Source organism: Phyllostomus hastatus, unplaced genomic scaffold, assembly GCF_019186645.2.
Source record: "Phyllostomus hastatus isolate PE091 unplaced genomic scaffold, TTU_PhHast_1.1 phas_contig_148, whole genome shotgun sequence".
Taxonomy (NCBI): domain Eukaryota; kingdom Metazoa; phylum Chordata; class Mammalia; order Chiroptera; family Phyllostomidae; genus Phyllostomus; species Phyllostomus hastatus.
Genome location: NW_025333607.1, coordinates 2,934,039 through 2,959,268, shown reverse-complemented (window position 1 = coordinate 2,959,268; position 25,230 = coordinate 2,934,039). Strand labels below are relative to the sequence as shown.

At 53.5% G+C, this 25,230-nt stretch overlaps 1 protein-coding gene across 1 annotated transcript in view; it reads right to left on the bottom strand.

Annotated features, from left to right (window-relative positions):
• NID1 (nidogen 1) overlaps positions 1-25,230 on the bottom strand; it is a 70,071-nt gene that overhangs the window by 28,668 nt on the left and 16,173 nt on the right. Inside the window, exons 2-10 of the mRNA XM_045860569.1 lie at positions 24,664-24,963; positions 22,294-22,520; positions 18,942-19,318; positions 15,989-16,138; positions 12,482-12,733; positions 10,227-10,427; positions 7,545-7,790; positions 5,838-5,981; positions 3,034-3,159 (exon numbers count right to left, since the gene is read on the bottom strand). Of these exons, the coding sequence (XP_045716525.1) occupies positions 3,034-3,159; positions 5,838-5,981; positions 7,545-7,790; positions 10,227-10,427; positions 12,482-12,733; positions 15,989-16,138; positions 18,942-19,318; positions 22,294-22,520; positions 24,664-24,963 (2,023 nt within the window). The remainder of the gene's footprint in view (positions 1-3,033; positions 3,160-5,837; positions 5,982-7,544; positions 7,791-10,226; positions 10,428-12,481; positions 12,734-15,988; positions 16,139-18,941; positions 19,319-22,293; positions 22,521-24,663; positions 24,964-25,230) is intronic.

Here is a 25,230-nt window from a genome sequence, read left to right as displayed (position 1 = left end):
GAGAGAAGGCACCGCCCCGGCCACCCAAAGGAGACCTGATACACTGGAGGGGTCACGGGGGCGCCCGGCGAGCTGTCCTCAAGCTCCTGACCCTGCAGGGAGACAACTCCCTACAACTCTGACCCCGGCCCTCCACCCAGTGGGACGCTGCAGGGGAGGACGCTGTGGGGTGGAGGGAAAAGTTTTGGAAAGGAGAGAAATTTGGGCTCAAATTAGGAATTAAAAATTACAATTACATTGTAAGGTGGGGTTTCACTTTTTTAGGACTGTACCTGATGGGGAAGGAGCAGAGTGGGTGGCTGGCTCCGAGATGCGGCCACCCACCTGACAGGGGTCCCGAGACACCCACAGGCCCGTGGGCCGGGAAACGAGGGAACAAGGGGGAAGGAAGCAGAGGCTGGGGAAAGGAGTCACGTGTCAGAGAGGACGGGAAGGGCAGGGTGTGAAGAGCTCTAGGTGGGCTCTCACACGGCCTGTAGGTACCGTGAAGAAGGTCACAAAAACGAATGCTTCAGAGTAACCTTCCCCACAGTACGACAGGGAGGGAGGAAGAGCAGGAATGCTGGGTGAGGCGCAGCTCAGCCTGGCCCCGTCCCACCTGACGGTGTGCAGGTGTGTGCGCTGCCCACGCACGTCGTGAAGACGCCCGGTGAGGGCGCAGTGGGACCTCGCACTTCCCTGCACTCCCTGCGCTCCCTGCGCCAGGCCACGCATCACAGGGCGGAGTCTGCGCAGAGCGGTGTCATCACAGAAAGCTGACTGCTGGGTGAGCTGAGGCCCGTCTGTTCCGTGAACACACTTTGTGTGTTCCAGTTAGTTGTAAAACAAGTTTTCACCCACCCGGTGGAGGAGAGAAAATGGCAAGTAGGGACGTCACAAAGCGGCCCTCCTGTGACGGACTCCAACCAGCAGGCAACGACCTCGGGCAGCCCCAGCCCTCACGGCCAGCAGGGCACAGTGCCGGCTTCTTACATGGCCCAGATCTTCCTCATCCGTCCCTGCTCTGGCCCAGAGAGAAACCTTCCCAGCCCCGCCCTCCAACCCGGAGACTGTCTTAAGAAGGATTCCGGGAGAGGGGCACTGACCACTAAGTTACCCAGCGAGCGGCCAGAGCCCTGTGTTTGGCTGCCCTGGGGCCAACTGGGTTGGACCCAGGGAGCCATGTCCCTGCACAGTGTGTCTCAAAGGAGCAACCAAAGCGGGGAGGGCCCAGGGGACGGAGCAGCGCAGGGTCTGAAGGCAGAGGGAGGACTGGGAGGCATCCCAGTGCCAGGTCTTGGAGGAACTTCATGATCCTCGGGTGGTTTTCACACTTGTTTCTGAGCCATGGGAGCCATCACTCAAACAAAATCTTGCTCAGAAGTGGACACATTCAAATGTGGAAGCATAGAGGTTGGGGCCAGAGGCCAGGAGTCTGCCCACAGCTTCCTTGTAGCCTCGCTGGCAGCTCCTAAGGCAGCTCCAAGGGCGCAGGGGACGCACGGAACCCACGATCCAGTCCAGTCACCTCATTTTACAGGTGAGGCCCTGAGGCCCAGAGGCCCAGAGAGGTCAAGTATCTTCCTTAAAACCCTGTGCCTATGAATAGATATTTGTAACGCCCCCCGCCCCTCCAGTAAGCATGGACATCAGGAATGGTTGGATCCAGAAAACTCGGGACATCATGCACTTCACTACCCAAGGGGTAAAGGATCCACTACCCAAGTTTGAGCCGAAATGTAATATAAATGCTGCTACCAAGAAAAGCAAACCTTTGAATCTCCACCTCAAAAAGCAGAGAGGGGCCCTGGCCAGGTGGTTCAGTTGCTTGAAGCATCATCCCATACACCAAAAGGTCATGGGTTCTATTCCCAGTCAGGGCACATACATAAGTTGCAGATTCAACCAATCAATGTTTCTCTCTCACAGTGATGTCCCTCCTCCCCCCTCACTTTCCTCTCCAGCTAAAATCAATAAACATAGCCTCAGTTGAGGATTTAAAAAAAAACAGCAGAGAGGGAAATCAGGCCAAATACACAGAAATTGTTCTCTATTTTTTTTTAAAGAGAGATGTAAGGTTAGCGGAGCTGAAATCTCAACTCTGCGCAAAGAGGACTGGCTTGTTTCAATTCACAGATGTTTGGGTCATACTCCAAGTATGAGAACTGCCTGTTCCCTCCAGCCCTCAAGCCTCCACCTCGCCCCGTGACCTCGGCAGCCCCGTCCCCGCTTCAAGGCGGAGCAAACGGAAAGCACACCAGGGTTGAGCAAACAGCGGAGAAGGGCGAGGAGAGGGTCACTGAGGCCGTAAGAGAGAAATCTGTTTCAAATTGGGAAGAAACACTGAGTTCAGATGGCCCATTCAGCACACTGCCCTCCAGACTGGAAATATCCAAGAATCTTTGAACTTAAACATCTTGGAACCCACAGTTCAAAGTGCAGCCGTAGGAAAAAGTGGGAAAAGTCAAACAATCTGGTTCTTTGTGGATGGCGCATCATCATCACCAAATCATCATCAACCTAAAGCATCCTTGGCCTAATTCATAGTCTCAACTCATGTACTTCGAAAAGGCTAAAAAGTTATGGTACCACTGTGGTTTGCAAAACTGAAATCCAGCAGCAGGACGGCCCCAAACAGACTTTTAGATGTCACCCAGGAAGAGGATAGCCCAAGGCGGGAGAGGACCCGAGGGCCTGGGAGGTGGTTCCTCCATGGGAATCCCAAGGCCAGGGAGCTAAGGGAAAACAAGTCTAATTGTTTTCACAGCTGTTAGAAGAACAAAGAGTCAAAAACAGCCTCGTAAGAATGGAACATAATACAGAGCTCATGACAGGTGAGGTGATGGTGCCGCCAGTGTGAGCAGTAACAGGGCCCGTTCCTTGCGCATGTGACTCCCCAGGGAGTTGCGGGGCAGAGGACACAGTCGGATTCGACTTTGGAAACTAGCCCCCAGCTGCAAAGCCCAGCACCGCCACCTGCGGTGACACCATTCCACAGGCACCGACACGCGCCCCACGAAGAAAGGGTCAGAGACGCTGCCCTCCAGAGCTTACCCACACAGGTCCCCTCTTCCGAGAACCGGTAGCCCTGCACACACTCGCAGCGGAAGGTCCCCGGGTGGTTATTGCAGACGGCGTGGCTCCCGCATGCCGAGGGCTGTTCTGAGCACTCGTCGATGTCTACAGCGAATTTTTGAAAAAAGAAGACTTGTTTCAGCCTCTTCACATCACTACACATGATACAATAGAAATCACTTTTGCCTGAGGGTGCACCTAAACCTAGGCAAAAGCCCACACCAAATGGGGCTCAGCTTTTTGAAAATACACTGTGGTGCATGTTCCTGTGAAATGATTCAGTCACACGATCTCAGGCAAGATGCTGGCTCTGGGCACAACCGGAAGGTTACAGAACAGAGTTCCTCCTGGAGCAGCTGCGTCCACCAGCGGGAGCAGGGTGGAGGTGGGGCTCATAGAGTGTGGACTCCACAGCTCATCCCCAGCTGCCGAGCCACCTGCAGGGGCGACAAAGCCTGTTCCTGCTCTCCTGCGCTGCAGCTCCCCGGGCACTCTGACACAGGTGTCCAGGCGCAGTGTGCAGACAGCAGGGCCCCGAGGCTGCGACGCCTCCGCCAAGGGACAGGAAAACATCACCCTGGGAACATTTCCAAGTTCCCTTCGCTCCGGGAAGCCTTATGGACAGGGAATTTGTGTGTTCTGAAAAAGAGGGCCCTCAACCCTCACAGCCCACCTGGAGAACCACTGGCAGGTAGGGTGTGGGACCCGTGGGGGGCACAACCTCCACCTCCATGCAGGTGCACACAGAGGACCCCAACTGGCGACACCGGGCAACGTCCCCACCCATGTCTCGTGGTCCTTGCAGTTTGGAAACTCTCCCTGGAGTCTCACTTAAATCCCCCTTCTCCGAGTTGGGGCCAGGACTCCACTTCTTCCTCCAGTGAAGTGGCGAGTCCGTGGTAACTGTCCCTGAGGACTCATCACAGTCCGCCTGGCGGCTATGCTTACCGCTCGGTATCTGGTGAAGCGCTTCTCTGGGAAGAGACTTCTCTCTCACACGAATCACTCCCTAACCCAATGGGGAAATCCTGGATTATTCTCATAATTAATTACTACTCCCTTTTGAACTATTTTTTTTTTCAGAGTAGCTACTTTTCACGTGTTTTCAACAACTCCCAAGTTTCTCCAATTTGTCCCTCCCAGAGGCCAGGCCTCTGAGAGCAGTGTCATCGCCCGTTTGTTAAAAGCCTGTGCACACTCGAGTCACCCCCCCCCCCCCACAGATTACCCAAAACTACCCTTACAGACGCCCAGGTGAGAAACACATGGAGGCCACTCTGCCAAGTAGCAGAGCTCTGAGGTCTAGCTGGAAATCCCCCCCAGTTCCCATGGAGACGCGCCCACCAGCCCCGCAGAGGTCACCCGCCATCTTATCAGTGCTGCGCACACCGGATCTCACGGGCTCTCACTCACTCTCCCCTAAGGCCCTCTCCAGCCAAAATAATACATGAACTGACCTGCTTAATGCAATTTCTGATCAACAGCCCAGTGTCTCAGCGCGTTGACACTTGGAGGCATGTTCCAGTGACCCAGAACAAAGCCTGGGAGTAAGCCCACATTCCGCCGTGCTAATCTGCCAGAACGAGGACTGACCGCAGGACAAAGGCAAGGGCACACAAGGCCACCTGTCCTGTCGGGCGAGGACCCCAGAGGGTTTTCTGTGACTGTGGCAGATCACGTCAAGCACAGCCGGTCCTGCCTTGTGGAGCCAAGCACTCCATTGAGTCAGGAGTCATCCAGGTGCCCCTTGGTGGCAGGTTACAATTTAACAGCAAACATGCAAATATCAGGCTGTCCATGTGAAAATATGTGAAGTTAAACTCTAAGTTCAACAGGAAGACAGCATAACTGGGGTCACAGACTTGAGCTCCACTGCTGCCGGAGGCTCACTTGAACCAGCCTCGATTTTCCCATCTATAAAAAGAGGGATGGATTTCCCACACAATAGGATGGCCGCCATCAAAAACACAGAAAAGAAGTGTTGGCGAGGATGCGGAGAAGCTGAAGCACCCCAAGTGCCCACTGACAGATGAATGGATTTAAAACACATAGCGTATCCTTACACCGTAGTATCACCCAGCCTTTAAAGGGAATGAAACTCAGACACATGCTCCAGCATAGACGAACCTTGACAAAGTTAGGCCGAGGGAAGTAAGCATGTTCCAAAAGGACAGTTACTAGCTGATCCCACAAATACAAGGTTCCTAGAATAGGCAAACTCATAGCAAGTAGGACGGTGGTTGCCAGGGGCTAGGGCGGGGAATGGAAGGTGGTTTAATGGGAAGAGAGCTTCAGTTTTGCGAATAAACAGAGGTCTAGAGAGGGCTGGTGGTGATGGCTGCACAGCAAGGTGTGTAATGCCGCTGTACTGCACACTTAAAAATGGTTACCTGGTAAATTTTCCATGATGTGTATTTTAGCACAACTAAAATAATTTTTAAGAGACAAAAGTGACTATCTCATCACAGTGGCCGAGTTCAATGAGACGCTGTCTGTGAAGCAACTCACACCAGCGTGCCTGCGGACGTTCCGCTCTGAGAGCTGCAAACAGTGCTGACTTGAGCTTCCCTTTGCGCCTGCGTGGAGTGTGCCTTGCAATCTATGCTGCTCTGCTGCTGACAGTCGGTGCCCTGGACCGGCCCCAGCATTCCCGACGGGGCACCGAGTAGCACGCCATCACTGCTCATCTCAGGAGCCGGGTCCCCTCCCAGAGCACTGGGTCCCAGGGTGTGGCCTCTCCCACATGCCCATGACACCCCCCCACATCAGAAGCGAGGCTGTACCGTAGCAGGTGCGCCCGTCTCCTCGGAAGCCGATGGAGCACTCGCAGGTGAACTGGTTCCCAGGGCCGGGTCGACAGGCGGCATTGGTGTCACACCCGTGCGTGCCGATGTAGCAAGGGTTCTGCAGGGCGTCCGGGGAGCCTTCTGTGTGGGCAGAGACAGCAGTAACCTCAGAGGCGCCCGCAGGTTCCGCCTCCACCGAGGGAGGGGCAGGGCCCGGGCCCGCGCAGCAGCCACGCAGGCGCTTCCAGGCGCTTCCAGGCGCTTCCGCCGCGGCACCTTCCCAGCCAGTATCTCCGCCTCACAACTGGCGGTAAGGCGATTTTGCCATAAAAAAAGACAAAATCACAATACAAAAAAGAGGGACATTGAGGACATCTCGAATTAAAAAGACCTCTTGGGAAACGGAAACTACGTGACTACCGCTGAGCGTGCGCAGGGTCGGACCCCACCAGTCTCGGCGATGCAACCTAAGCGCTCGCAGGCTCCGGGACCGGGCCTCCCTCCTGCTCCCAGGCCCTTGTTTCCAAACAAGAAACCAGCAACCTCGGGGACAAGAAACTGTGGCATCTGGAGGAAGTGCTGTTTTAAGACGGCCCCTATTTAATTTCTCTCTCCCTTGGAAAGGCTCGTGGAGGAAGGGAATGTGCAGAGGTGGCCTTTTGCTTTGACTCCAAAGCCATTTGGGGGTTCACGGGGCTCCCCAAGTGGGTGCTGCAGGCTGGACAGCAGTTAACCTCTTTTTGCAACAATGTTGCTGCACGACCAATGAGGTGTACAGTGACAATGTTTGCAGGAATGTCGACTTCAGGCCAATTAGGTGTGCAGTGACAAAATCTGCAGCAAAAATGCCGGGCGGGAGACCAGGCCCCTCAGGGCTGCGAACCGCATCCCTCGGCCCACGCCTGCTTTGTGAGTCAAGTTTCACGAGAAGCTGCTGCACCGGTTGCTTGCCTTCGGTCTCTGGCTGCTTCTGTGCTGACTGCCATAGACACTGGGTGGCTGTTGGCACAACCTAAAATAGTCACGATCTGGCCATTTAGCCAAAAAAAGCGCCAACCCCTGATGTCTAAAGCTGCAGTTGTCACTTCCGTTCCATGGGGCTAGACAAGGACAAACTGGATCAGCTGGAGAAGTGGCCTGGGGGCAGTGAGAGATCCGAAGTGACCGAGAAGGAGAAAGGCCCTGAACGCCTGGACCCCAAACACGCAGAACCCCGAGGGCGTGAAGACCGGGACCGTGTAAAATCTGACACACGTCACAGGAGCTCCCCAGATGCCAGCTCCTTCCGCGCAGCCAGAAGCACCCACGATGTGCTGGCAGAGGGCAGCGTGCCTGGCGTTCATCAGGTTTTATTTAGATTTCCTCGGGCCCGGAGCACACATTCCTTTCGGGGTTGGGTATCAGAGTGTTTTAAAAGCCCTGCCAAAGCCAGCTGCGGCCTTGATGGCCGGCTCTGTAAGATAACTCACAGGCGACCACCCTTCCCTCCACCCCAAACGGAATCATGAGGAGGGCCTAGGTTAGCTGAGCACAGGTGGGCAGGCTTTCTAACAATCACAGATGACATTTTTTTTTTTTTATGTTGGGAGACATTCTTACACCTTTTTCTTCTCACTGAGAGTGAGACACAAAGAACAGCACGTCCCAGAGCACAGGGACAGGCGTGCAGGCCCAGGACGCCCCGGCCGAGCGGCCCTCTCTCACCCCGCACAGGCCCGATGGAGTTGCTCAGGGCGTAGCGCAGGATCCTCTCCTCCTGGTTGTACAGGACGAACACGCTGTCCACCGAGAGCTGCTGGGTGCTGGGCGGGGCCGGCCTGGCGCTGTCGTGGCCGCACTCCTGGAAGGTGATGGTCTGGCGCCACTGGTAAGTGTAGACGCTGGCGGGGGCAGCCCCGTCCCGTGCGGGCTCCGTCACGGTGTACTCGCGGGCGGAGGAGGACGTGATCACTGGGGGCGGGAGGGGCACGGGCAGGGGGGCAGAGGAGAGAGCGTGAGGAGGCGAGAGGCTCTGTCAGGGGCTTCGCAGCCACCAGCAGCGTCCCCACCACAAAGCTTTAGGAAGAGACAGCAGGAGGAGCAGGGAAATAGGACAATTTATTCCTAGATGGAGACTCCCTGGGCAACCTAGGTTTCCCATACGACTACTGGTCTATTGGCATCTGGGACGTGTGTTGCTTGTTTCCATTAAGTGCCTCTCTGTTAGCTCCTAAGCTGCCCAGAACCGATCTGAAGATTCAGGGCTCCTGGAAAGAGGCAGACCTGAGGTCACACCTCGCACCATTGCTCGCGACCTGTGTGATCGCAGGCCAGTCACGAACTTCTTCAGCCTCGGTTTCTTCCGCAGCACAGGCTGGGGTGCGGATGAGATGATGTCCGTGACGTTTCTGGCAATGGGCTGATACAGTTCAGATCAACTACTGCTGGCGCAGCAGCCACCACGCGGCTAACACAGTGTGCTAACTGCTTGATAGAAGTGACTTCACTTAGGATTCAATAAACAGTGGTTGCTATGTATAATCCTAGATTAAGTAATTCGCTGGTAGTTTAAAAATAAGACATTAAGTGGATTTCAGTAGCCCATTCCCGACAAATTACTAAGTGCTGGGCGCAAACCTCAAAGGAGAAGTGGGACAGTCTTTCCCATTCAGAAGAGAGCGGCTTTTCACCCCTTCCATGAAACTCTCAACTTCCTATTTTTTTTTTAAGTATAAAAGAATCTTTGTATTCGTGTGCTCTGCTGTAGTTCAAAATAAAGCCAGAGGATAAATAAAAGATTAGTGTAAGCTGCCTCCCGTCCGGCCCCCACATGCTGGGCTGCCAGAAACACCCTGTGCCTACAGGCAACCGCAGGCAGGGGTCCCACTGCTCACCCCACCTGCCCTGTTCACCGCACCTGCCCGTCACCCACCTGGGCCCCGGAGCGCCCACCAGGCCATGGAGTCCTGGTAACCGGTGCAACCTTTCTAGATGGCAATTTACTAAGAGCCTGGAAAAAGTTCTCATCATTGGACTCAGCACTGCTATTTCTAGGAATTGAGTCTTAGAAAAGAATCAGAAATTCGTTCAAGATTTATGATAAGGATGGTTATTTCAAGCCCTGGCTGGCGTAGCTCAGTGGATAGAGCGTGGGCTGTGAACCAAAGCGTCGCAGGTTCGATTCCCAGTCAGGGCACATGCCTGGGTTGCAGGCCACAGCCCCCAGCAACCGCACATTGATGTTTCTCTCTCTCTTTCTCCCTCCCTTCCCTCTCTAAAAATAAATAAATAAAATCTTTAAAAAAAGAATGCTATCTAAAAAAAAGAATACTAAATCTTAAAAAGAAGATGGTTATTTCAATTCATTATGAGAGGGGGAAATTGGAACTAACTAAATTTTAGAAAATAGAATGGCTTAAATTACCAGCCATACAATAGCATCGTATATAAACTCATGAAAAAGTGTTTTCAAAGCCTACTTAATAAAACCATAAAATAGTCATGATTTGACATTAACTGGGAGAGGGAAGATGTGATAATGTGGTGTGACTGCAATTCCACTAAATAAAGACTGTGTACCGGATTGTAGATCATACAGCAGCATGACGTCAATGTTGAGTTTCCTGATTCTGATCCCTGTACTGCCGCCATGGAAAAGCACGCTCTTGTTTTTAGGAAAACAAATGAACTACTTGGGGATAAAGGATCACGCTGTCTCAGAGTGGGGAGGGAGTGGGGGGACCGAACCAGAAAGAAAAAGGACTCACAGACACGGACAGCAGCGTGGTGACTACGGGGTGGGGGGGCAGTGGAGGTGGAAGAGGGTGTAAGGGCATAAATGGTGATGGAAAAAACACAAGAAAGAATCACGATGTCTACAACTTACTCTCAGAATACATACATACGGATGTAAGACAGAGACTGATAAATGCGGCAACATGTTCACAACTGGTAAAACAAGCGGGGAACGTGGTGTGGGGAAATTGTACTATTTTCAGCTTTTCTGTAAATTTGATCTGTGAAAATAAGTTAACTACATATAGATGTATAGCACAATGAAGTAATGTTACTATATTTTGAAGTTATATAACATGTTGAGATATTTATGTTGGGATGTTATATGTGTTGGGATATATATATACACACATATTAGGGAAAAGGCTGAAAGGAAATATACTTAAATTTAGTAAGAATTTAAGTATATTAAATTCTTGACTCTAAGTTATGCTTATCTTCTGTTTGTGCTGAATTCTCTGGTGCAAGTATGCACTGTGTCTGCGGTTAGGGGACAGGTGACAGGTGGCTGTATCGCCCTGGGTTTCCCTCTCTGCAGCCCAGGGGCTGCAGCAGCTCCGGCTGTCGCAGCAGCGGCCAGGGGCCCATGGGGGCGCCAGGCTGTGCCCTCACCATTGTGGGAGTAGTGGTAGAGCTCCGTGTAGGGCTCGATGTGCACTGAGGAGCCGACTGCAATCTCTGGCACGCGGCCCTCCAGCTCCGTGTCGATGGTCAGGTGCCCATGCTCGTCGATACCGCTGAACCGCTGCTTGATGACCAGCTTGCCCGGGTGCCCCACGAAGGTCACCTCAGCCTGGCGGGTGAACTCGCCCCCTGGAAAGCAAAGTCAGCCTGTCACCTTGCCATCAGGGAAGCCACCCTTGTGTCCACCTCTGGCTCCCAGTGCTGGTCACCGAGGTGATGGGACCACACCTCCTTTGCAGGTGCTTCAGTTTGGTTGGTGGAAATGGGGCTGGTGACACCTGAGGACAGAGCGAGGGCATCCATGTGGCCTAAGTCACACTCAGAGAGAGGCTGCTTCCCAGCCACAAACCAGCATCTGAGAAGGGACAGCACAAGGGTTGTACAGAAAAAAGCAGGAGCCCAGGCAGGGCCGAATGCCCAGCTGTACTGGGTGCTGGCTGGGTGCACGGAAGCCACCAAGCCTGCAGTTCTTGATGATAACAGGGGACACAGTCCATCTTGTGGAAACAAGAGGAGATGAAGTATGCAGTGCCCACAGCGCTCTGCTGGGTGTCAAGTGCTCCAGGAGGTCAGTGGAGTCCTGGTAGCAGTACAGAACCACCCAGGAGCGCACAGCACGGTGCAGGCTCAGAGCCCCCTGGGTCTTTGCAGGGCAGCAGCCCAGACAGGCCGGGAAAGCACTTCTCCTCCTCCCTCTCCCACACATGCCCACTCCCACTGCGGTGGGGCATGGCCAGCTCGCCACAGCCCAGGGTGAAATATGCTGGTAACCCTTGAGCTAAGAATGGTCCTTACATTTGTAAATTTTTTTAAAATCAAAAGAATGTCTCATGACATGTGGAAATTACATGACATTGAAATTTCGGTGCCCACTGATAAAGTTTTACTGGACCACAGTTACGCACATTCCTTCGCATCTTACCCATGGCCGCTTTCTCTGGACAATGACCAAGTGGAGTGGCTGCAGCAGAGACCGCACAGCCTGAAGGGCTTGGCCAAGGGTAACATATTTACTATCAGGCCCTCTGCAGAAAAAGTCGACCGACAATTCCCGCTTTGTAGCCGCTTCCAGGTGACAGCCCGCTGACCGCACGGGTGCCGGGCAGCCCAGAGCTGTTGCAGCACGAGGATTTGCTGCTGTGGGAGCTTGCAGACTCCCTGGCCCGCTGCAGCCGGGGCGCCTTACAAAGCCTCGCCACATGGGAAGCTGTGTGGGGAGCAGCAGGGCCTGGGTCCGACTTAAAGCTCTGCTACTGCTACGTCTACACAGGAGCGGGAGAGGGGTTACCATACTCAGATCTACTGCCTGAGGAATAGGGAGAAAACCCATTAGGCCGTAAATTGGATACCTGATGGGCAGATTCCCCCCTTTTCAAACGTGTAGCTTCTCCTTTCTTACAATGGCCACACTTCAGGCAGCTGGTGTCTGGGGTCTGACTTTTGGAGGGTCACAGTGTACGTTCTAGAAGCCCTGCTTTCAAGCCACGGCGAAGGCTCCAGCGAGGCTGGGCGGTGGGGAACGGGCAGGGCTAGTGGGCAGGGCAGTGGCTTTGTGCCTGGGCCCCCGCCAGCAGGCTCTCGGTCCTGCAAGAGGCCAGAGATGAAGGACAAAGGCTCTCCCACCGGGAGGTTCCCAGGAAAGGGTCTCCAGCATGCACCAGCGGGCAGAACACAGGAGAGGCCACCACTGTCCTCAGGACTGTCCCCCCAACCATCTGCCCTCGCATGCCTGCTAAAGGCTGAGCTCTGCCGGCCAGGGTCAGTCTCTAAGAGGCTTCAAGGAGACTCAGGCTTCCTGACCAGTGAGGAACGTGTCTACCAGCTGGAAACGACAGGTTCCTTCCTTCCCAGCAGACACTGCGGAAATGCCGAACACCCATTTCAGATCAGCTTGGACTGTGGAGGCCACTAGATAAGCAGGAGGAGGGGCCTGGGAGCCCCACCCCTGGGGTCGTGAGCATGTAGATGGCATCACCTGCCCTGCTGGGGACTTTTGAACCCCTGGTCTGACACAGTTCCAGACAGTCCTCGTTAATACCCATGAATGACAAAACACCGATGATTTTACCACATCTTACTCCCAGAGCCACAAAAGCTCATCCTGTTACTGGCAGACACAAGTTCCCTTGCCATTCATCCCCAGGTCCCCCGGGCCCGCTGATGTTAACGTCTGGGGCACGTACCCGTGATGCTGAACCCGTTCCTGAATCCGTCCTGCTCCACTGCGAACATCCATCCGATGATGCCGCCGATGGGGGCCAGGGGAAGCAGGGAGTAGCCGACAGCCTCGGGGATGGTGCTGATGGCCGTGTAGGAGCGCCCGTCGCTGGTCACCACGTAGGAGTGCAGGTCCGTGTTCTCGAACACGACGGGGGCTGGGCTGCTCCCCACGAAGATCCTTCCTTTCACCTTGCCATTAACCCGCTGCGGGGAGCCTGAGCGAGGACCAAAGGAAGCAACCAGCCTTTCACAAGAGATGCCAGGCCTGGCAGACCTGTCCCCACAGGGCAAAGTGGCAGAACAGCTCCGGGGGCCAGGGCTCTGGGGTCAGCGGAGGTCCTTGCTCTTCCCCGGAACACAGCACCCACGCCCGTGTGTGTGAGCCTGGGAAACCCCAGCGTCCCGCCTCTGCCGCCCACGCCGACCGCCGGTGGGCAGCGAGGCCGGGACTCCCACGGGCGCCACATGTGACGGGAGACTTCAGGGGCGTGGAAAGTAATCCAGGAGAAGAGCAGTGTCATACGTGACCCGGAATCAGGGACCATAAAACCGGTTGCTTTGGAGAGCATAAGGGGCGGCATTAGTAACGTCACTGGAACAGGAGGGCTGCACGGGACGGTCCTGGGAACCTGGGACCTTCGGTCGCTGGCCCTAAAACACCTTAATGAGCGTCTCTGGCTGAAATATAGTGCCGTTCCCCAGGTCAGGGCCGCCAGTCCGAGTCCTGGAGCTTCCTGCAGCCCCAGCCAGCACGCTCGGGCACGGCGCGCAGGTCACCACGGCCACACCAACGCGCCCTCTGACCTGGACCGGCTTGTGGATGGGGATGAGTGTGGACTGCTCCACTCAGGCAACTGGGACCGATGGGAGACCTACTACAGCCAATTTCAAAGCTTTCTTCATAAATTGCCCAATAGCGTATGCAGGATACTGTTTTTGTTTTAAAAGTTATGTTAACAAGGAATGTGGACAGAGCCCTGGGTGGGAATACTCGGAAGAGATGCTCCCGAAACTGCGCACAGCGGTTAACTCGGGGCGATGTGGGCTTCCCTTTCTGCACTACAAGTCTCTGTAGTGTTTGTATGTTTGTAACTTGCATATACTTGCTGTTGTTTAACCAGGAAAAGATAAGCTCTAAAGAAATTAAGTTGTTCTCGTATTTGAGTAAGAGAACCGAAGGCTACCATTCGACCTCCATCGCGGAAGAGCCTGCTCTAAATAAGGCTCCACTGGGGACTGTCTGCAATTCCAACTCCTGGGTGTGCACCCAAGAGGACAGAAAACACACCTCCACACAGAGACATGTGCGCAAGCGCTCCTGGCCGCCCTGATCATGACAGCCACAAGGGGAACCACCCACAGGCCCACCAGTGGGTGAGTGGAAGCAAATGGGACGCATCCGTGGCATGGAATATCCCTTAGTGGGAAAAGGAACAAAGCCCTGACTCCCGCTGAAACACAGACGGACCTCGAAAGCATGGTGCTGAACGAAAGAAGCCGAACATGAAAGGTCACATGCTGGATGCTTCCATTCACATGAAGAGTCAGAGCAGGAAAACCATACTGACAGGGGCTGCCAGGGACTGGGGCCTGGGGGGAAGCGAGAGCGACTGCTATCGGGCACAGGGCTCTGTCCGAAGTGGTGACAGTGTTCTAAAGTTGGGTGTCGGTGACAGCTGTCCGTCACCTTGGACTGCTCAGGTTTGAGGCAGACTAAATTCCGTTAGCTGTTGAGTGTGCACATCTCGTTTTCGTCCGAGGTTCGAAATGACTATGGACGGGGCTCTCCCACCCAACCCCCCGCCCAGCCTCTGCAGAGTTTTCCGTGCAAAGTGGGTTCTTGGTGAAGTTGCTGACAACCCTAGGCAGACAGCGTGCACCTGGCCATCGCCACCATGTCCGGAAGGCCTTTGGCTCCCTCCCCGTCCAAGGTGCTAACGGTGACTGCCGAGCAAAAGCTACGTCCCACATGGAGCATTTCGGCACACAGGCTGTCACGCCAGACGAATGTGGAAAAGCTGCATGCCCCAAAACAATCACAGACACAAGCAGGAAAGCCAAGGGAAGGAAACCAATGTTTTTCAGCCAAACTTTGAGCTAGAAAATGTGTCCAAGTAGCAAGAATCCAACAGACATTTAAACCACATAGAATCCAACAAATATTCAAACCACGAAATTCTTACGGGGCGTGTACACACTGTTCAAGCAAGGGGAGAGGAGGGGCGGAGCTGGCTGCCAAGCACACTGCTCGGCGTTTCCAGCTCCGACACTTGGCCCGGGGGGAGCTACTGAGCGTGCTCTGTGAGAAGAAGCTTTTGCTGTGGATTTTGGAAGCTTCTCCCCAGATCGAAAGCCAAGTCTAAGACAAAGCAGCAGAGACTCACTGCTCCTGGGGTGTGCGATTTGGGGGAAAACAGGAAACACAATTACAGAAGTTTAAAACATCCCCCCAAATTAACGTAACTATACAAAACTGTCTTTCATTGCCAAAGTTAGTGTTTTACAAAACTCATTTTATCTCATTGCGACTCAAAAGGAAACTTTTTTTTTTTAGTAAATTAAAAAGCTGATTTAACTATAGCTATGGCAGGTCATCTAAAAGGCAGGAGAATTCTTCTAAGTTTTATTTGTGAAGCAGCTGAGCTGCCTCACTGGAAACAAAGAAACCGAGAGCTGATTTGGCATCTGCAGGGACAAATACCCAGTGTGGTAGGGTATTTGTTGCTTTTGTTTTAAGTCGAGTTTAGGGCCCCAGGCTGCCCTAGGGCTCACTCATTGTAAACTGTTATCTGGAGCCTCCAAACTTCCATGACCGGCTGAGCATCTCTGAGCATCTCTGAGCACCTCTGAGCACCTCTGAGCACGGAGGCCGCCTGGTCCTTTTAGGAACAGAGCTCAGAAGTGAGGTCGGCCCATAGCTGGATCCAGCTTGGAGCTTGCTCCACAATGGGGTCGGTGCTCTAGACTCAACTGCGGTCACATGCTTGTTCTGTGGTCACCCAGGAGCAAGAGGAGAGGGCAACGGGAGGGTATGGGGGTGGGGAAGACCCCCACCCCCCACCTACGGTGGTCTCTCCAGCTCACCAGGGCCCTGCTGGGGTTTAACAACCACGTGACAGTGAGGTCTGTGAGCAGTGCCCACCCAGAGGTTTGACAGAAACTGAGGACAGTGAGAGGCACCAACAATTCCTGGTCTGAGTGGCATAATTTTTCCACCTCGGCCTCTGCCCTGCCCAGTGTGGGCAGCTATGGAGTTGGGCCCCAGGGGCAGCTGTTTCCTTGGTGGAAAAACAGCCCTGGAGGGAAAGGGGGCCTCCCAGAGGACCGCCCCTCAGCAGCCTGAGAAAGACCAGGGAGAGAGTGCAGAGAGCGTGAACGGCATCTGGGAAAAGGCAGCATTTCAAAACAAGCACAGAGAGGAAACTCCGCCCCTCTCTCCTCCCCACAAATGACTACAGAGAAGCAGGTACCTTTAGCAACACATTGCCGGCCGTTCCCCATGTAGCCGGTGACACAGGCGCAGCAGAAGCCGGTGGCGAAGTCCCTGCACTCCGCGTGCACGGAGCACTGGTGTCTGCTGTTGGCGCACGTCGGGCGGGAGTCCGTATTGTAGCTGAAAACTGCGGAGAAAACCCAGCACGCCTGTGAGCATGTCGCGGGGCTCAGGCCGGGCACCCCCTCCTGCAGGGAGAGCTCGCGTCTGTGGAGGGAGGCAGTTCAGCGACAGGACTGCCTCTGCGGAGCTAAACGGTGTGCTGGCTCCATCACTCAAACCACCAAGGCATGCAGGGCTGAAAGGAGTGTGGAAATCACAGTGGTGAATTATCCAAAAAACGCTGCAATCGAACCTCCTCGGGGCCCCTACAGCAACGCTCGGCCACCGTGCTCCAGTACCGGTCTGGGTGTGGTATCCATCCGCCGCACTCAGGAACACCAGCCTCACATTTCAGGGAAGCCTTAAATTTTTGTTTTTACTAGTTTTTTTTTTTATTGTGGCAAAATTACATAACACAAAATTTGTCATTTTAATGACTTTAAACCATTCTGAAACCTTTTTGCCCCTTCTCCCCAGGGGATAACTCAGAAGTTCTTATTCTCAAAAGCTGATTAGAAATAATCCATCGGTCATACCTGCTCTAAAAGCCTTTCACTCGGGTTCCATTTGTTCGAGTTAGGAACTAACACTCATTACACTTAATCCAGAGGAAACTAATTTCGAATGAAGCTGAAAATCACAAGAGAGGATGATCTTTCCAAGGGGACAGTGGTCCAATTTACAACTGACTGTTAGGAGTAAAGAGTCAAGTTTAACCCGGGAAGATTCAATTCGTCCTACGTGCTGCTCAGAAGGGAATTCCCAGTGTGTGTAAAAATGGCATTCGAAAAAGGTAAATGGATTTAGAAAAAAAACCAACCAACTCAGACCAGACAACAGCCTGGGGAATTCCAGAGGGGAAGGGGGTGGGGGAGGCACAAGAAGATAAAAGGGGCATAAATGGTGATGGAGGGAGGCTTCACCTGGGGTGGAGATCACACCCCACAGTGTACAGATGTGTTGTAGAATTGCACACCTGAAACCTAGAGTTTCATTATCCAATGTCACCCAATAAACTCAATGAAAAAACAACAGACATTAAAAAAACAACGGGGACACAGACGACAGTATGGTGAGCACCAGAGGGGAAGGAGGGTGTGGTTGAGGGGGTCCAGCCCAGCTCCGGGGGTGGGCCCAGCTCCCAGTGGGTTGCTGTGCCCGCATGTCTGAGGGCAGCGATGCAGATAACACCAGGAATGCACTGCCAGCCCCAGCAGACGGGCCTGTTAATATAAGCAGTGAAATAACTGGGATAGATGGGCAGAAAAACATCTGTTTTAGACACATGTTGGGCTCAAATCGAGGCTTTCCTAGTACCCAGCAAGGCCCCACCATGTGTTGCTGGGGCCAGATATGAGCTCATTTCAACGTGAGGGCTTCACAAAGGAGGATGTCAGAGGCACGTAGATAGAATAAAGGCTCAACTCTCAACATCTGCAAGCACGCAACCCAACACACCTGGAGAGCTCCCCCGAAACCCAGCCGTGAGGGCAGAGTGCCTTGCACTGAGGGGTGTCGGCACCACCCCAGGAAACCCAGGGAGAAACCCGGGGTGCAGTAGGGGGTAAGGAGCCCTGACACATGGACCTGTGTCCTCATCATGCCACTAAAGGGCAATGTCCCCACTTCAGCGCCCCGGAAGGAAGGAAGCAAGCGCAGCAGCCCGGGCCACCAGGTCTTGTCCAGAACAAACATGCGGCTCTCGTCAGGGCACAGCTCAGAGTGAGTCAGATGAAACACAAAGGAGGGGCTGGATGGCACAGAGAAGGTTTTCTGAGGGCCTCAGAACACTTCGCAGTAGAACAGCACAGCCACAGTAAACAGTATTTAAAGCCTTGGGCCACGCTGTTTACAGGAATCCCAGTGCACATTATAAGGCAGCCTGAAGAGCAAAAATTAATGATCACAGTTTCGTTTGGACATCTTTTGTGAGACAAATCAAAGCATATTGGTTTTCCCTCAAAATGGAGCAAAAACCTGATATAATACAATTGGCTGGAACACACCGTGTTGATACTTTAAAACCACCTTTGAAGAGGGGTCCGGCTCTCCTTCACGGGGCACGCCCTGCCTTTCCCCACCCGCTGCCTCCAGCTGCATTTTCCTTCCCTCTCTCTTTCTCCTCTTCTCTCTCTTTCTCCCCCCACCCCGCCCCCCCACCCCCCAAGCTCCCAGGGCCCTTCTTCTGCCTCTGGGACGTGTTTCCTGGGCCCACGCAGCCCAGCTGGCTCACTTCTTCCACGGCTCACGTCTGCCTCTGTGACTTGGTAAATAAGCTTTTGCTTGTATTTGAACAGAAAGATCTACTTATTTTGTATTTTTATAATCTTCACAAACCAACTCTGAAAGTGACAGGAGCTGGGAGGAAAAACAATCAACGATTCTCGCTCCAAAGCCAAGAGGAAATACATGTCAAAGATAAACTGCGTCAACAGCCAGAGGAGCTTCTAAAATGTTTTTTCAGGTGGGGGAATATATTTCTGACCTCAGAAATCACAAATAAGAGAATCTGACTTTGGAAGTAATTCGAAAGTGCTTTTCTCCTTGAAACAGACACACGGGAATAAGAGGGAACTTGCAAGAGGACTCGGTCAACAGTCTGCACGACCACAGCCCTGATCCCAGACCCCGTCCTGAGCCTTTGCAGGCTCTCGGCCTGGGCACTGTGCTCTGCACTGCCCACTCCCTGCCACTGCCCAGGCTCTCGTCCTTACAGCCCACCCTGGAATGCACACTGCCACAGGTACCCCCCCCCCCGCCAACACTGGTCCTCAGTCTGGAAACCCAAGTGTCCGAGAGCGAACCAACTGCCCCCTCGGCGGCCTTACCTACTTCCGTTTCCTCGACTTCATCCACATCGATGACCTGCGGGTGCTGCTGGCGGAAGCGCTCCGCAAGCAGCTGGAAAGACCTGGTCCTCTCGGTGGCAGGCCCAGCAGGTCTGTCGGTGGCCAGGCGGCGGGGGGACAGGACTCTGCGCAGGTTGCGTGTGTCAGTGTCTCCCCGTTCGGGGGTCTCGTAGGGGAAGGGTGTGGTGGCCACGTCCTCCGGGCCCAGGCTTGTCACCGGGTCATAATCCTCATCGTCATACTCTTCTCCTCCATCGTCCAGTCTGAGGTTCACGTCCGAGGACACCACCCCACTGGCTGTGTCCAGACTCCCAATCTCAAACACCCAGACGCCCTGCTGCCCAGAGTTGCTGCTCCTGGGAAAAAGAACAGACTTGGAAATAGGCCCCCGCTCCCCACGCAGGAGCCCGGGGGATCTGTGCCGATCTGAACCCAGCTGGGCTGGAGGGTGGGAGGGCAGACTGGGTCATCTGTGGTCAGCACAGAGCTGAGGCCATCCAGGCCCGTGGGTGAGGCTGTGTCCCAAGGGACACACGCTAGCAAAGATGTACCCTTGGCCACCTGAGGGGAGCACTCGCTGGCACTGCGGGGCCTTAAAACGGGACTGTGCTAATCCCTGTCACGTGCCCGACCGCAGGCAAGCTGTTGGCTACAGTCATTCACTTATCCATCATTCTCTTCCCTGGGCATGGGGTGGCAAGAAATATATACAGTTGCCCCTTGAACAACCCAGGGGACAGGAGCACCACTCCCATGTAGTCGAAAACCACATCTCCCCAAAACCTTTGACTCCCCAAAAGCTTAACTACTAAAAGCCTGCTGTTGACCGGAAGCCATACCAATTACATAGTCGATTAATGCACACTTTGTATGTTACTGTGTTATATATTAGGTACTATGTCTACAATAAAGTAAGCTAGGGAAAAGAAAATGATGTTAAGGAAATCGTAAAGACAATACATCTAGTGTTTACTGAAAAAATCCCCATATAAATGGACTCCGAGGTTCAAGCGCCTGTTGTTCAAGGGTTAATGGTATTTGTACTTTTTCTTTGTTTCTGGCATCCAGCCCCTAAAGTCCTTGTAATCTCTGGAGTGATAAGAGTGTCTTTTTTATGCTAATGAATGGCTGGGGGCTGGGGACCCTCCATAGCTTCTGGATGGGGGCTGCTCCACAGAAAGACCCATTAGAGGGTTGGAATTTTCAGCCCCACCCCTGACTTCCTTGAAGGGGAGTGGAGACATTTTATCACTAACAGTCAAGGATTTAATCAGCCCTGCCCAGTAATAAAACCCCCAAAGGCTGGGTGAGCTTTTGGGCCCTGAACCCAGAGGTGCTGGGAGGGGGGTGCCCCCAGAGGGCAGGGAAGTTCAGGGGCCCTCTCCCTCCCACACCTTGCCCTGTGCACCTCTTCTATTTGCCTGTTTCTGAGTCGTTTCTTTATACAACAAGCTGGCAATACTAAGCTAGTGCTTTCCTGAATTCTGTGACTTGAGGCGTGGGGGGAGCCTTGCGACCGGGAACTTGTGACTGGCTTCTGAAGTGGGGGTGTCTCGTGGGACTCAGCCCTTCCCGTGTGGGGTCTGCGCTGGGCCCGGGGGCAAGTGACTGTCACAACAGCACTGAATTGTAGGACAGCCAGCTGGTGTCTGGCGAGTCGGAAAATTGGCTGGTGTGAGCAAGAAGCCCACACATTTGGTGTCCGAAGTGTTGTGAGTGAAAACAGAGCAGACTTGGTTTCTTAGAAATCTGTCTCTCCCAGCTGTGTGATCTGGGACAGTTTCAGTTAACCTTTTCGTGCTCAAAAACTACCCTGTAAGGTGAGATTCAGACTCTAGAGCCATTTCATAATTATAACACAACAGAATAAGCCTCTGCTTCTTGCTGTACCATTTCCACGCTCATGAGAGTGTGCGATGGAAGGAAGGGACATACATTACTTGGCAGAGAGCGCTGAGCAAAAAGCTTGGGCTGGGACAGGGGGGAATGGCGAGTCCTGCCGAAACAGGACGTCCAATCAGTGGGTCGGCCTGCGCCTCTCATGTGAGCCGGTTGTTAAATTTTGGAAACATAGCCCTGGCTAGAGTACCTCATTGAGCGCGGGCTGCGAACCAAAGTGTCGCAGGTTCGATTCCCAGCCAGGGTACATGCCTGGGTTGCAGGCCGTGACCCCCAGCAACCGCACATTGATGTTTCTCTCTCTTTCTCCCTCCCTTCCCTCTCTAGAAATAAATAAAATCTTTAAAAAAATTTTTTTAGAAACTTGGCAAGCCAGTTATTAAACACAGCCATTGCAAAAAAATTATATAAACTTACAATGAAATAAGTTATATTTTTACAAAAGCAATAAATAATCAAAACTCATCACGTCCGAATTATGTGACTTTTATCGACATTCTTGAAGTTCCCTGTCTATTGTACCTGTGTGGTGAGAACCCTACAGTTCTTTCCTCAGCCCCATGCTGAGCGACATGTCTGAGCAGGTGGTACCCGGCCACGGCAGCTCTCACTCCACAGAAAGAGACCAGCCCTGTGAGCGAGGGTTTCCTCACACCTGTAAAGCCAGCTGTTAAGCAACTACCGGTCACCAGTCAGTTAAAGGCAAAGGAGTTTTAGACTCAATTGGACAATATGAAGTTGGGGGAGAGGGTCTTTCTTTACTTTTTAAAAAACGTTGGTAGAGCAAAGATTTTAATTTTAGAGAAAGCAGTCTGAGCTTTCTCTCCCCTTTGGCCACACTCTACAAAAAAGCCCGAGAGGGCACTGTTTCTGGCGTCAGAGTTCCTGCCTCGTCAGCTGGGGGAAGGGTCTTCTCAGCCTGGGGTTCCCAGCAGGAGATAGTTTTGAAAAACTTTTATTTCTGATTTTCTACTTATAGATGAGGTGGCAGAAACTATTTCAGGTGGGGATGGTACCTAAGGAATAGGACACCTGTTCATTCTAAGAACATATTCTCTTGAGTTCATCAGAAAAAAATACTACATAATGTAAAAACTATATACAAAATTGCAACCCAAGGGAACATTTTCAGGTAATGTTCTGTAATGCCATTACACTGTCCTTCATTAAAAAATTAAGTGCTAAGCCCTGGCTGGCGTAGCTCAGTGGATTGAGTGCGGGCTGGGAACCAAAGTGTCGCAGGTTCGATTCCCAGCCAGGGTACATTCCTGGGTTGCAGGCCATAACCGCCAGCAACCGCACATTGATGTTTCTCTCTCTCTCTCTCCCCCTTCCTTCCCTCCCTCCCTAAAAATAAATAAATAAAATCTTAAAAAAAAATTAAGTGCTAATCTCATTATGGGGGAATCTACTGAAGAACAAAGAAGCATACCTGGCCAAATTTCCAATCGATTCCCTGTCATTAGCGAATATATTGTAAACTCTGTTGCTGCTCCACAGGGATCCCAGTAGCTCCTGGCTGAAGGCCACCATGGCGGGGACCTGGCTGTTTTCCTTCTTGGAGAAGGTTGTCGTGAACTGCAGGCCATCTTCGGGGTAGAGGAAGATGGCGTAGGAGCTGGAGTCAGAGGAGGCCAGCACAGCCTGGAACGTGTTTCTCTGGGAACACGAGTGGAAGTTCAGTTACGCAGGCAAGTATCGACCAGACTGTCCGTGAAACACCCCGAGACGGCAGTATTCCCGCCTCATTCATTCTATGAGAAGGACTTCTGTAGCGAGGACCAAGCAGTCCAGGACAGAGCCAGTTAAATGTCTCCAAGGCTACGGCAACATGACATTGTCTAATGAATTAATGATTACCTTCCGCATAACGGTGACCCTAAGACTAACCAAAAATTACAGAGATGGTTCCTCCCTCCAGACAGTGTGGCCTAAAAATCTCATGTAATTTAGCAAATTCTTACCCTTAGCGTTTGTTCCCACTAAAGGCACTTGACCGCATGCCTCGTTAAGCATTCACTCCCGAGCCCAAGGACCATACAGGAAGAGAAGGCAGGAGCTTTGGGTGAAAACAAGCTTGGATCTGAATCCTCAGTCATCCTTGGTGTGTGACCTCGGGCACATGACTGAGCTCTCTAAGCCTCAGTTTCCATCTCTGTTAGGTGGAGATAAACTACCTCCTTCAGAGACTGCGGGAGGGCTTTGGAGAAAGTGTTCCCTGCAGAGAGGGCCTTTCCTGTGGACCAGGTGTAGCCCCGGGCACACGGACACGAAGAGTAAGGAGACGTGGTCCCTGCACTTGAGAATGAAAGTACAGGCTGGATGGCAAGACTGACACGTGAGCAAGACATCACAAAGGGTGGGGAGGGGTGGCAGATGCTGTAACAGGGCTCCAGCGCCATAGGAGCTGCGGGAGGACGCGTGGACCCTGGGGAGGTGGGCGTGGACCCTGGGGAGGTGGGCGTGGACCCTGGGGAGGTGGGCGCGGACCGGGCTGACTGAGTCCGCATGAGCACCTGCAGAGGGGCTCAGACGTCACAGCAGAGAGGACAGCGAGGGCCAGGCACTGCTGCTGACAAGTAGCTGCTGCAGAGGGTGTGTGGAGAAGCGGGTGGGTCAGGCCCAGAGGCAGGTGGGGGCTCTGGGCTGGGGGCCGGGCATTTGTCGCTCAGAGGAAGAGGACACAAACTCGAGAAATGTAGGGTTTTAAGCAGTGTTCAGGCACAGCACTAAGACAGACACAGGTGACAAAGCAGAATGTGTCACGCAGGCCCACAGTGGACCTTCCCACGGGGTGTTCTGTGTCAGGAAAAAGGGCGGGTGGCCGAAGAGCGAGACACTGCTAAGTTAATCAAAATTAAGGAGGTTTCTTTGTTTCAGGGCTTTTCAGAGCGAGGCACCGAGAGGGAAGTCGAGTCATAGCGTTTCCCAGATGCACTTGGCTGGGGCGGCCTCTTTCTCAGGGCTGCTGGGACAAGGGTTTCATATGCTCGTGTTGGGACACACCCGTGTAACTGGAGTGCTGTGTTGTGCCATGCATAACGAGCTCCCATGTACGGTGCGCATCCATGTTTTGTGCATTTTATACACGGGATTGTTATGCCTATTATTATAGCCGTGGTATGTAATCATTATACCCATGTATGACGAGCATCCTTATTTTCCCTCAAAAACTTGGACAAAAGTGCGCATTATACACAGCAAAATACGGTACTTCGGGGCCTTTCCACATTCTCCCTGCTGTGTAATCCTATAAAAATTAAGTGATGGTGGAGCAAAACTATTTTTCCCAGGAGAAACTGGAGCACGCCCTGAAGAGCGGCTTCGGGTGGGGGGGGGGGCGGCTTCCTGACCTGCTCAGCTGTCGGAGCTCACTGCCCCCAGAGGCTCCCCACCCCTCTGCCGCAGAGCGCACACCTGCATCGGTGTTCTGAAACAGTCACAGGGTGCAACTGGCTTTTGTCTTTTTTTCTTCACACCCTCCAGGGCTACTTTGTTATGTTAACCTTCCGCTTCATAGCAACAGCGTCTCTATTGAACCAGAAAACAACTCCCCGCTATCCGACCCCTTCAGCAGCCTTCTGGGAGCTGGCTCCAGTGAATCTCCGCACCCCTAGAGCACAGGGGTAGAGCCCGGCAGAGAGGGTGCCGGAGGTTTCGGGCCTGTATGACCAGCCCACTCGCATTTGATTCGCACACCCTGTCTTTCTCGGTGACAGAGCCTGCTGTACCTCAGAGTGGCGGACGCCAGACCGAGCCCACTTGTTGGGCACCACTCACTGGTACCTGGGAGAGCGCTCACCTTGCCTTCCAGGACGGGGTCCTCGCTGGGCCCTTGGTAGGGGGCCACGGACTCCCAGGTGACAACCACCACACTGGCGGGTTGGAAGGAGACTTCTGGGAACCCTCTCTGCACATGCTCCGCTGCCAGCTGAGTGACGGAGGGCGAGGCGTCCTCCCTATAGTACACCTTCCCGCGGCCGCCGCTCGTGTCCAGGTCCGCCAGGAAAGGCGCCACGGCCCCAAAGTTGGGAGGGAAGAGCCCAGGGTGCGCTTCCTCGGCCGGGGGCTCACTCGTGGCAATGAGGCCGTTCGTGGTGACCTGCGCAAAACCAAGCCGAGTTAAAGGGGCGCAGACGCGATGTGTTCCTCGGGGGAGACTGGGCACCCACCCAGAGAACGCCGTCACAGGGGCCCACAGTTTGCCCGGGACAACAGCCTTGGCATGTTTGCCTCAGCAGATGGCCTGGTGGAAGGGGCGCAGGGCAAGAATCGCAGCCCTGACGCGGGCACGCACCAGTCCCGCACCGTGGACAGGTGTCTTAAGAGTCTCAGGCTTCCCTGAGGTGGGGTTTGCATCCTGCAAAGA